This window comes from Eurytemora carolleeae, unplaced genomic scaffold (assembly GCF_000591075.1).
Source record: "Eurytemora carolleeae unplaced genomic scaffold, Eaff_2.0 scaffold1286, whole genome shotgun sequence".
Taxonomy (NCBI): Eukaryota; Metazoa; Arthropoda; class Copepoda; order Calanoida; family Temoridae; genus Eurytemora; species Eurytemora carolleeae.
Window position 1 is genome coordinate 3522 of NW_019397261.1, and position 12607 is coordinate 16128.

At 32.1% G+C, this 12607-nt stretch overlaps 2 protein-coding genes across 3 annotated transcripts; one reads left to right on the forward strand and one right to left on the reverse strand.

Moving 5' to 3' along the window:
* Positions 1 to 671: 671 nt before the first annotated feature.
* On the forward strand, positions 672 to 3296 carry LOC111713103 (uncharacterized). 2 transcript variants are annotated; one of them, XM_023487898.1, is made up of 5 exons: positions 672 to 753; positions 1502 to 1538; positions 1986 to 2058; positions 2713 to 2801; positions 2891 to 3296. In XM_023487898.1, exons 1-5 carry the CDS (start codon positions 687 to 689, stop codon positions 2970 to 2972), a joined length of 348 nt encoding a protein of 115 aa, XP_023343666.1. In that variant the 5' UTR covers positions 672 to 686; the 3' UTR covers positions 2973 to 3296. The 2 variants fall into 2 exon arrangements, with proteins under 2 accessions (XP_023343666.1, XP_023343668.1); XM_023487900.1 differs by having other exon boundaries at positions 686 to 760.
* A 1423-nt stretch (positions 3297 to 4719) lies between these two features.
* On the reverse strand, positions 4720 to 12141 carry LOC111713100 (transcriptional activator protein Pur-beta-A). Its single transcript, XM_023487895.1, has 9 exons — positions 12022 to 12141; positions 11408 to 11499; positions 10577 to 10670; positions 9763 to 9879; positions 8687 to 8758; positions 6673 to 6714; positions 6369 to 6425; positions 5682 to 5783; positions 4720 to 5284 (listed from the first exon to the last, which is right to left on the reverse strand). The coding sequence occupies exons 1-9, from the start codon at positions 12088 to 12090 to the stop codon at positions 5219 to 5221; spliced, it is 711 nt and encodes a 236-aa protein (XP_023343663.1). The 5' UTR covers positions 12091 to 12141; the 3' UTR covers positions 4720 to 5218.
* Positions 12142 to 12607: the final 466 nt, after the last annotated feature.

Here is a 12607-nt window from a genome sequence, read left to right on the forward strand (position 1 = left end):
TTTGAAAATCCACGAAATTTTTTGTGAAAATCCGCGAATTATTTATGTTTTGTTTTAACGATGTACACAAAGAGAACATGTTCACAATTAATTTAGAAGATGGGCGCGAAGCGCCCTCTAAGGATAGTATTAAATAAAAAAGTGTAAAAACAGAAAATAAAGAACACATAAAATTGCACTTATTTTACGGTAAGAAAAGCACTTTATTCTAAAATTATCACTATAACTGATGATTTTGTCGGACACGGAAAATGAATTGACACTTGTGACGTCAGAATACAACTGTACTGAGAGTGTAGAAATTCTACGTTACTGGAATCTGTTTGGGGTTTTCCAAATTTCCCCCCTTAACATTCCTTTATACTTCATTTAGAGGGAATCCCCGCTCCAAAAACCAAGAATTTGTAGCGATAGAAATATATTTTTAAACGCAATTCATATTTGCGGGATTCCCGGTAGATTTCAGGGGTAAACACTAACTTGAAATAAAAATAATGAAATGCTCAAACAATATTCAATTTTATTTTCCAATCTAAAAGTTTTTGATTTTTAACATTTTTTATATTTTTCATATTTTTCATATTTAACATATCTGAACCTACCATGAAATGTGCGCAATGGCATGACTACTTTTTTAAAAAATACCCCCTCCCCCCACTAATTTATAAACCATAAAGTAGATACAGATGGTTTACTGTTTAGCTGTTCAGTTCAGTTTAGACTTTCAACATGGCAACACTTCGTTTCCTTCTGGTTAGTGGTGGGTGACATTTAGTTTTTAATAAACTGGTTTTCACAAACTTGTTTTTTAACAATTCAGGGTTTTCGGATAAAGATAATTACGAAACGTAAACAATGTTTACACAATTTACCGTAATTTTACCGAAAACTTTTTTACAAAATTTGTTGATTTCAAATTCTAATTTTGATTTGTTGATCGTATCTTTTACTTAAAATTAAAAAGGTTGTTATAAAGACTGTACCATAATTTCAAAATATTAAGTAGCACTCAATATACAGTGATAACCAGAAAACTGTAGAATAGGAAAACGACATTAAACCAATATTGGAGTGCATTTCATGTTTTTACAAAGCAATTAGTTTTGCTGTAAGTGTTAAAATCCCGTAATAAGTCAAATGGGTCTGTTTACACTGCACAGTTGATGTGCCTCATGTTCATAGGACTTTTTAAGCTCATAACTTGAGTCCAACTTCTTTTTTTCTGGTTATCACTGTATTAAGTAGCATGTCTGATTAAGAACTGTGTTTGATTAATTAAACGAATGAGCTATCCATGTTTCTTTTATTTATTATTGGGTTCTCTATAATAATATCAAAAAATATACTATTTCAATCAAAGTTTTTAAAAATGTTCTAAGGAGAAATCATTATTTTCATTTCTGGATGAATTTTAACGAACAAAAGGAAACAATTTTGAAATTCTTAAAATTTGAAACTCTTGTTAAATATTGAAATTAATTTTTAATGATTGTTGTTTCAGGATTTCTCCTCTCTCTAGTAGATGCCGGGGTTCATAGGTATTGTTTTCTTGTATTTGTTTTATCCATAGATTAATAACATTACAGATAGAACACTAGATGTAGTCTTTTCAAGATTAAGGGGTTTTTCGTTCACAATAACCCTGAGATAGAAGGAGATACGCTCATGCTCTCTCTGTGACTTGTAATCATAGAGAATAGAATATATAGAGAGGAATTAAAAGAATCTCTCGGTATGAATTTGTTCAGTCCCTTTTTAGATTTTAAAATGGGTTTGGCTTACTCAATTTAATCTATTTGACGTTTATTGGATACATCATACAAACAAACAACCAAAATAATGAATAAATAAATAAATGAATAAATGAATAAATGAATAGGTGAATAAATGAATAAATGAATAAATGAATAAATGAATAAATGAATAAATGAATAAATGAATAAATGAATAAATGAATAAATGAATAAATGTATAAATGAATCTAGGGAACGAAGACAAGTAACCCTGGATGAGAGCCTGCATGATCCCTGCCAAGTACCCTGTACAAGAGCTCTATTTGTAAGTAATGTTCGAATCACTTAATAACGAATACATCGGAAGAATTTATCAAATGTCGTCTTGACAATTTTTCAATGAGTTTTATACTATATTACATAAATTTCAGTATTTGCGAAAATAAATAAATATACATGAATATGCGGGAACAGTTTTAAAGAGTTCCATATAATCATTTAACTAAAAAACTAAATATCTGCAACATTCCACTATCAGAAAGTGAAGAATACGACATTTGATGAATTCTTTCAATGCATTCTTTATTAAGGGTTTCACTGTATTAGAAATTATCACGCAATGAAAGGGACTGAGACGTATAAATTAAAATTGAAAAAGTTTCTCTTTCAACATTTTCTGTGCAAAAGTTATGGAGTACATCCTTGAAGACACAATTGAACTATCCGACTTTTCATTTGAGCGATAACAAGACGACATTTAAAGATAATAGTCGACATTGAGAAATTTTCAACATGAAATTGGGAAATAACAAAAACTTTATTTTAAAACGAGAATATGCACTAGACATGTATTTGGTAATCTCGCTGAATATTCTAAATTTTCATTTTCAGCAAACTTCTAATTTGTTATTTTACAGCATTGAAGACGACACTTAGAACTAAATAAAATTGTAAATAATCAAGACAACATTTGTTGTAGCCTGTACGCGGCATTCAAGGAGGAAACACCGCGCTTTTCCCAAATAAATGCGAGTTCATGAATGCTCAATGCAGATCAAACAGGGCCAGGTAAAATTCAACATCTTATTTACAGCTTGTGATCACAAAGAATCAGACTTCAATAATGACAGGAAATTCCAAATGTTTTTATTTTTCAGGTCTGCTCCATTGTTACTGGCGGAAGATCAAACAAATATAGTTTGGCCATCAACAATTGGAAACATAGGATCTGGACTCTAATTCAGAGAAGACGATATTAAGAAACAATCAAGAAGACATATAGAAACAATCAAGACGACATATAGAAACAATCAAGACGACATTTAGGGAAAATCAGTCAGAGAAAATCGTTGTACAAAAATGTACAGTTCTGTCTAAAAATTGTTAAATTTCAGATTTAAACGACAACAATTTAATGAAGAATTTTCTGTAATGCAGAGGAAAGTTTTTCCAACTTCTTCACATTTCACCAATTGTAAATAACAAACCAAATATTCGTGTGTAAATATGTAAACAAATTGTCATTTTAATTTAATCACTAGAAATATAATTTTGATAAAACAATCATATGCTTAACCCTATTCACCATATCCCTCTATCTTTAATGGTTACGGTGCAAGGGATGATTTTAAAAAGTTCAAAAAGTACTTCAGAAAAATGTTTAAAAATAAATATTTTTACTTTAGAGAAATATTAACATGTGACCCATGTTATTACATTCATTTTTCCAGGGCTTTTAAAATATTTAAATTTTAGCTCTGTAGTTATTATAAACAAAGTTATTAACAATTTCTGATTTGTTTGAAACACCTACCCTTACCATAAAAAAATTAGCAAAATTCGTTCACAGTTATGGAGTTTAAGTTTTAGAATCCTAGTGTCAGCCGTTTTTAAGTCAAGAAAAAACCACAGGATGGGGTGTGTGGAAAACAACCCCCCCCCCCCCCCCAATCGTAATAGGGTTAAGAAAATTACTTGTTTTTCGACGCATTAGTATAGTTAATATTTCATAATATTTGCTATTTGTTTTACATACAATTCACTTAAAACGATTTTTTTCCTCTAGGTATCTCTGCCACGTGTAATCATTAAAAGCATTAAGAGCAGAGACGTATTAGGTGAATTGTATACAAAACAAATATTAAATGTATACGAATGCGTCAAACATAATCGATGACTATAAGATTAAGTTGTAATATCTGAATGATATGTTTGAAATTAAATTGATTATTTTACGAACCGAGTCGTATATAGCAACTTTCTGAATTTGTATGGACGCTACGTTTTCAGTACAAGTCATTTTTAACAATTTCTCCTTATATACGCAACAGATAGAAGTAAGATTAGTAGCGATCAAACGCGATTATTTTTCGCCGTAAAACTATATCCCCCTTCATTTTACATGAACACTATTTAATGAAACCGTAGTCATTATTTCAAATCTTCTCCATTTATGAACTTTTGCAATATTGCGAATACATTTTCATGAAATATTATTATTACTAGGCTACATCTTCTATTTCAAGTTACTTTCAACAGTTACTCAATCTTTCAGCATTTCTTCTTCTATAAAATCAAACAAATAGTTTACAAAAATTTGTGGAAACAATTTTGTGCAATTCTGAGCATTCAAAAAACCTCAATGGGGTCATGCGAGGTCCCACACCAAATTTGGAGCACTAGTTCAGTCGTATTGACGGACAAACAAACAGAAAGATATAAATTGTATTACTTGAAAAATTAGGTATTGAATGTCCTTGATTTAGATTTTAAAGAATGGATTCAATTTTTATGGGAGGGGGGGTTNTTAATTATTTTTCGATTTTCTTTAAAAAAGACATAAAAAGTCTTATATCTAAATTAAAAATAATTCAGAGCTCAGTACTTTTAAATGATGAGTAAAACCAATTATGTTTAATCCATAATCTCATTGATTTAAGTTCTGACCAGACAGATATTATCATTCAATTACTAGTGGTAATATAAATTATTAATTCAGAAAAAATTTATTTATAATTTACAATTCAGACATGGTGGGTTTCTTGAAACAATTATAAAATGGCAAAATCATAACAAGTTTCCATAACAAAATGCCAAACTGGATTATTACTGGATTATATCCGCACTGGTTTTTAACCAAAACTAAATTCAAAACCGGTTTTAATTGATCACAAGATGGCGATAAAGAAGTTTTGTTAAACACGTTAAAAACAGTTTTATGAATAACTGTTAACAAACATTTACTTAAACTAGTTTTCGCCTGGTTTTGAAATTTTCCTGTACCAGTTAAAACTGGTTAAAACATGTACTTAGACCAGTTATGGTTTAATATTGCACTCGAACCAGTGATAACTGTGTTAATTAGTTCAAAACTGTTATTAACCTGTTTAACTAGTTTTATTATGAACTTTTTTACCGAGTTAGAAGTTCAAACTTTTCTCAAGATCACAAAAATGGAGATTGTTTTGAGCAATTATGTCTCCGCCCTAGTCTTCAATCTCCGCCATATTTCCTCCGCCCTCCGCCGCCTTTTTCTCATTTGCCGCCTCGGCCTAAATAAATATCATTAAATATTATTAAAAATAAAAAAGATGGCATAGAACTCAAGATGATTTAAAATTCTGTTAACAGTAATTTAATTATTTAGAGGTGGTTGTTCTAAACTCTGATTAGGCTTACCGTGTGCTTTGAGACGATCTTTGACTTTACACAAATATATACTTTTGACACATATACAAATATAAAACCTTTTCTGTTTCTTTGAAGATATTCTTTTTTAACGTTTAAATATTTCATTTAAAGCCATTGTGCAGATAACGAGTTGTTGTAATTCCATTAAAAAGAGGATCATGTCAGATTCACAATGGTTCCCTTTAATTTAATCAATAATATGGAAGATATCGTTGTTTACTGACCTCCAGGACGTCTAAAAACTTTATAAAAACTGACCTCCAGGACGTCCATTTTCTGAATGAAGTCCTCCAGTATATCCTTGAACCTAGGCCAGCACTTCTCCGGTAGGGTTACAGAGGTACGGTAGTTGGTCTGCACCTAAACAGTAGACAGTCATACATTCATTCAGGGGTGTATATTTTCTCAACAAATATCCCCCCCTCCAAAAAAAAAATTTTTCCCACCGGATATTGGTTGTTTTTTGAAGGGGTAGAGTCGCAGAATTGGTGAAAAAAAGATTTTGGCGGGAAAGCAAATTAATTTTCGAATCAAAATACTCAGAATTTCATTAAGATTAACTAAGATATAGCCTTCCCTACCTCCTTCCGATAATTTTAAAAATGAAATTAAGTTTCAAGTCCAGTCCAGACAGTTTATACTGGGCACAGATGTGTATAATGTTATTTCAATTCAATAGATATAGATTTATTTTTCAAGAAAAACGTAAGAAGGGAAGAAGGGGGGTGGAAGAGTACAGAAGTACAAGAACCAAACCGTAAGGGAGTTTTAAAGGGAGAAAAAAGTAAAATTATAAAAATAAAAAGCTAAGTTGTACAATCATTCTTAATCGCGTCAGACTTAAGTTTATCCCACTTTCATGGGTGTATTAGTTCTGAGACCCATAGTTTAGCCCCCCCCCCCTTTTAAATCATTTTTGTCCCCCAAAGCCACAATGATTTTTACCTCTGATATCTTCATAAAGATTCCGCGACTATTCTGCCCAACGTCAAAATGGAATCCCTGAATTCAAAGACAATTTAATAATTGAACAAAAATCAGAACGCTAAAGCTAAAAAACTTTAGAAAATACCAAAAAAATAAAATTATGTTTGATGTTGGAAAAAGACGTATTTTTTCTATACCTTTACACTCATTAAAATAGATCTAACATTAGAAGAATACAAATTATCCTAAAAACTAAAAATAAATTCTTAATGAAAAAAAACCCGCATTTACTTTTCCTTAATGAAAAAAAATCTGCATTTACCTTTCCTTCTACTCGCATATGCTGACTAGCAGGTAGCTCACCCTGAGCAAATTAATAATTAAAAATTATTAATTTTGGTACTAATTTATTTTATGAAACTATTGTGTACTTTCATGGTGAAGTTTATAATAAACGTGCTAAAGAGTAATCATCATGTTTTAATCAAGTATGATAAATTTAACGATGATTACTTTATAGCACGTTCATTATGAAATTCAGGATGAAGTGAGTAAGAGTGATTAAGTACAAAATAGTTGCATAAAATAAGCTGTTCATTATAGCACGTGTGCTAAAAAGTTTTGATTGGTTCCCAAATTTTCTCTCAAAAAAATAGTTTACCTCATTATCAATTAGATAGTTTCATTAGAAACGAGTTTATCTTATTAGAAAACAGTGTATCTTTTGAAGAAACTAGTTAACTTTACAAGAATGTCATTAAAACAAGCTATTATCAATAAAGTAAAAAAAACAAATTTAATGCATTGAAAATATAAGGAGTGTACATTTCAGAGGAAAGGTGTTAAACTCCTAAGAAACAACTATCTCTCATTGGAAACGAATAATATAATAATAATAAGAAACGGCAAAATATAAATGAGTGAATTTTTCAGAAGAAAAGCGTCTAACTCGGTAAGAAAATGTTTCTAATGCGTTAATAGAAGAGTGCAACACATTAGAAAGGAGTGTAGCACAATCACATTAGAAACGAGTGTAACACATTAGAAAGGAGTGTGACACGTTAGAAACGAGTGCAACACATTAGAAACGAGTGTAACACATTAGAAACGAGTGTAACACATTAGAAACGAGTGTAACACATTAGAAACGAGGGGAACGAGTTAATCTCATTAGAATAATACTCCGTATTTTGGTGAGATGAGAAACGTGTTTAACACATTAGAAACGTTTAATCTCATTAGAAACGACTTAATCTCATTAGAAACGACTTAATCTCATTAGAAGCGACTTAATCTCAATAGAATAATAATCAAGTTATAAACCGGTTAAGGTTAGATTCTAAACGAGTTCAACATATTAGAAACGACTTAATCTCTAAAGGAATGACTTAATCTCATTAGAAGCGACTTAATCTCAATAGAATAATAATCAACTTATAAACCGGTTAAGGTTAGATTCTAAACGAGTTCAACATATTAGAAACGACTTAATCTCTAAAGGAATGACTTAATCTCTTTAGAAACAAACAGGGTTGGCATAAAGAAAACCAGCCCAAAACAATAAAACTCACTTTAAAAAAACCCACCTGTAGGTGGGCTATTTGGGCTTTATTATTTTTTTATTTAGAACTTTTCTTATTATTGCCTTTTCTTCACGCTCATAATAATAAAGTCTGTTAGAAATAAGGTCTACTATCAACTGTATTGATTTTTAGCACTAAAAATGACACATTTATTCATTACCAAAGACTTAAGCCAATGATCTTAACAAATGAAAATTGTTCGAACATTGAGTTATTAAAAAAAATAATGAAAAAATCAAAGAAGTCAACCTTGTCACTATTATTATTTTTCATACCTTTAAAGTTCACCTATTGCTTAACCCTATTCCTGCTGGGGGGGGGACATATCCTGGTTTTCAAGTACCCCAGCAGGGATAGGGTTAAATAGTCTTATTATTTTAAGTTAGTATGAATTTCAGAAGGTTAAATACTTTTAACTGAAAAACTCCAAAAAAGCCCAAAAAAACACCAATAAAACCCAATTAAACCAAATAAACCCAATAAACCCGGTTTTGTTTTCCAAACCTGCGAAATCTAGGCCAATGCCTGAAAATTAGTATGAATTTAAGTAGTTTTAAACTACTTTCAAATTGAAAAACCCAAAAAAGCCCAATAAAACCAAATTAAACCCACTGGGCTGGTTTAAAAAAAAAATCTCGAGCTTTTCCAACCCTGTTTAGAAACGATTTAATCTTGTTAAAAACGTCCGAATCTCAGTAGAAACGAGTTATTCTCATTAGAATATTAATCCGGTTCTATCCTGGTTGAGATTACCTGGAACCCTCCATCATCAGTTCCAAACTCATCAACTATATCACTCAGTGCATTCCTAAACTCTATCATTCCCTGAATATAAAAAAATACAAGAAATGTGAAAATATAGAACTATGAAAATAGAGAATATGGAAGTATGGATATGGCCCAAACCACGTATGAGGGACAGATATTTTGCTTACGTTATTTCATCAAGTACAATTTTCTGAATGACTTTTTGAGAAAAAAATAGCTTCTATTCATAATTGATTTTGTTTTAAAAATTGAGAACATTTTTTAGGTAAAGATATTTAATAAAAAACGTGGTTACTGACGGACACAATTTGGAACTTTAATTTTTTAAGGTTAGTAAATTGAAAATTCTTCTCCCAACTCTTCAAAATTCAAAAAATCTTTTTTTTAGAAAAAGGTCATGTCAATTTTTTGGAGAATATTATCTCGTAAATGACGCTAGAAATTTGTTTGGTTATTTCTGTCCCTAGTGTCTGATATGTCTGTCCCTAATATCTGATATGTCTGTCCCTAATATCTGATATGCCTGTCCCTAATATCTGATATGCCTGTCCCTAATATCTGATATGTCTATCCCTAATATCTGATATGTATGTCCCTAATATCTGATATGCCTGTCCCTAATTATTTCACTAAAAAAGTACACGTATATATTAATAAAGGTAAAAAAAAGATGTGCAACAAACATATTTTTTAAGATCGTGTAGGGAAGATTTTTTTACTATCTGTTTCTAAATAGTAAATACAAATATTAAGCTGATATTAGTTTGATGTAGGAATTATTTTGTAACAAACCTAACTTAAGGCATTTTTTTATTAAGGACAAAAAAAGCTTTTACACTTTTCTCTTTAAATGCTAATTGAAAATTTTAAAAACAAAAATATTTTTTACATTTTTTTGCATGAATGCATGAATGCATGAAAGGATGAATGAATGAAAGGATGATTGACTGAATGAAAGGATGAATGAATGAAAGGATGATAGGATGAATGAAAGGATGAATGAATGAAAGAATGATAGAATGAATGAAAGAATGAATGAATGAATGGATGTATGAATGAACCTGTGCTGGAATGGCTAGATGGGATCTAGGACCAGCTCCCCTGGCAACTGTTTGGGAAACTCTCAGGAAACGTCCGCGAACATTCTCCTTCAGATCTAAGTAGTAGCGTCTACTGTCCTAGATAGAGATAGATAGATAGATAGATAGATAGATATAGATAGATAATTAGATCCATAGATAGATAGATAGATAGATCGATAGATAGATAGATATGTGGATGGATATAAAGATAGTAACTGTATCTAGATGTGGGTAATTATATACTAATGTTGTCTTTGCTCTGCTTAAAACGACAAAATAAATAAATAAATAAATAAATAAACAACAAACACCCAAACACACAAACAAACACAAATAAATGACCATTCCGTGGAAATAGGGTTGAAATATATCTTTAATATGCAGTAAAGGGAATGCAGAAGTAATTTCAAGTGACATTGGCTCCACTGACAGAGGCAATTCTTATTCGCAACAGTACCCTTCAAACACTAATGTTGAACATGTCGTCGGTTTTCTAAAATAAAAGTTTGATTCTAACAAATTACTTGATTTTTTTCGAAGCAGAACTTCACAAGTCACTTAGCAAAGAAACCACAATGAAAGATAGATATTATGCAGTTTTGATCAGAAAAAGCTCTTCAAGGAAATGTTGTGAAATGTGAATGGGCCAAGACCACTTATAAATGGAAGACCACTTGAAATTAAGCGGAAAGTTCTTGAAGCATGCATTTTAACAATGTTTTAATACTTTTTCTAAAAATGAAAAAGTTTCTAGGTGAGACCGAAGGGGGGGGGGGTAGTAAGGATAAAATACCTTTATCATAATCTCTGACTTGAGTTTTCCATCATCTGCTGGACCCTCCTCATTCTTCTGTGGCAGAGTAGTTGGCAGGTTAGCGTAGAAATCACTAAAATCAATCAATCAACCAATCAAAGTTTTAGGGATAACCTACTACTTTACACAATACACATATCAATATCATGAAAGAGAGCTCCCGGGCAGGTGTTTAAAACAATTAGTGTTTATTTCAGTGCTTAGGATCCATTTGATTTTGATGCGGATCTGGATCCTAGATCCGCACTGGAAAAAATGAATCCGGATCCGAATCCGGATACGGATCCAGGAAGCCAAAATCTTGCGGATCCAACGGATCCGGATCTTAAGCACTGGTTTATTTGATTTTAATTTTATGTTTACTTATATCAAAATAAAAGTACACTTGTTGACCGATCTTTAAACTATTAAAGAAAGTTTTCNAATAAATGATAAAAAAAAACCATAATTCCGTAAATATTAATAACCGCTCGGAAATTATAAAAAAATGGGAAAATTAAAATGTATTTTTGGGTCAAACCTTGCCTTGTTCAAGTCTAATTTAAATGGACTGCGGACAACATTTCAAGTGGCCCTCCATTTAAAGAGTGGAATGTCTAATTCAAAACGCTACAACATTTCTTTATGAAAAGAACACGCAACAGAGATACAGCAGGCAATTGTCAGAATTCAACATGTTTTAAGATAGAAAAACGATGATACCTTCCTAAAAATGTTTAAAGGGTACAATTGTAAATTAGGCATGGCTCTTCTTAAATGGGGTCACCTGAAATATGCCATCAGTCCCTTTAATTATAGTTTGTTATTGACCTGAATGTTTTCAGATGATCTCTGAACTCAGCTGCTGTACTCAGCGCCATAAAGATCTGGTCTCTTCTCCCATCCGCAGCAATCTCTGCTATCTACAGTAAAGTTACATCGTCTATACGCAATATAGCCTCAGGGCACAGCACATCAACATGAGCATATGGCCTAAACCGCCTTCAGGTTGCAGTACAGCAATATGCAGCCTAGGGTCTAAACCGTTTTCAGGTTGCAGCACAGCAACATGCAGCATACGGCTCAAACCACCTTCAGGTCACAGCACATCAACATGCAGTATACGGCTCAAACCACCTACAGGGCCCAGCATATCAACATGCAGTATACGGCTCAAACCGCCTTCAGGCCGCAGCACATCAACATGCAGTATAACAGCTCAAACCGCCTTCAGGCCGCAGCACATCAACATGCAGTATACGGCTCAAACCGCCTTCAGGCCGCAGCACATCAACATGCAGTATACGGCTTAAACCACCTACAGGGCGCAGCACATCAACATGCAGCATACGGCCTAACAAATACCTAACCTCTAACAGAAACAAGATTATGAAAAGGGGGGGGATTGTTTACAAGAAAATAACATCCCTGGCTAATGCTCTCACCTTGAGAAATTTCCCTCTTTTGTTCTGTCTCACGTCCAGGTAGAACCGTTTACTCTGGATCTGGAGCATCTTAGTCGCCAGATCGGTCTCAAGGGGAGCTAAATCAATCAATAAATTCAATCAATGTATCCAATAGATGTTTCAATATACCAATGTAAATATATATGTATTGGATTTGGAGCATCTTAGTTTAGCCGCCAGATCGGTCTCAAGGAAAGGTTAATCAATAAACCAATGTATCAATTTGTATCAATCAATGTGTCATTAATCAATATATTTATGTAACAATATGTATCAGTATTATTCAGTATGTGTCAATATTATTCAATATGTATCCATATTATTCAACATGTACAGTATATTTATCAATAAAAGTATAAATTTATAAATTACTATTTCAATTGAGAAAATTTTATAAAACAATAACAAAAAAATTCAAGGATTTTATGAACAAATTTCGTGGATTTTCAAATTTAATGAAAATCAAATTTTGTTGGAGGCTAAATTCAGAGGCGCAACTAGGGGGGGGCGGCCGGGCGCGCGCCCTCCCCTAGCACCTGAGAGGGGGGGGCGCCACCCCCCCCTC

Coding starts and splice junctions, on each gene's coding strand:
- LOC111713100 (XM_023487895.1), bottom strand. CDS start 12,090: ATGCTCCAGATCCAGAGTAAACGGTTCTACCTGGACGTGAGACAGAAC. Junction 11,500..12,021: donor AAAGAGGGAAATTTCTCAAG/GTGAGAGCATTA, acceptor ACTTTACTGTAG/ATAGCAGAGATTGCTGCGGA. Junction 10,671..11,407: donor GATCATCTGAAAACATTCAG/GTCAATAACAAA, acceptor GATTGATTTTAG/TGATTTCTACGCTAACCTGC.
- LOC111713103 (XM_023487898.1), top strand. CDS start 687: ATGGTTTACTGTTTAGCTGTTCAGTTCAGTTTAGACTTTCAACATGGC. Junction 1,539..1,985: donor GTAGATGCCGGGGTTCATAG/GTATTGTTTTCT, acceptor AAATGAATCTAG/GGAACGAAGACAAGTAACCC. Junction 2,802..2,890: donor TGCAGATCAAACAGGGCCAG/GTAAAATTCAAC, acceptor TTTATTTTTCAG/GTCTGCTCCATTGTTACTGG.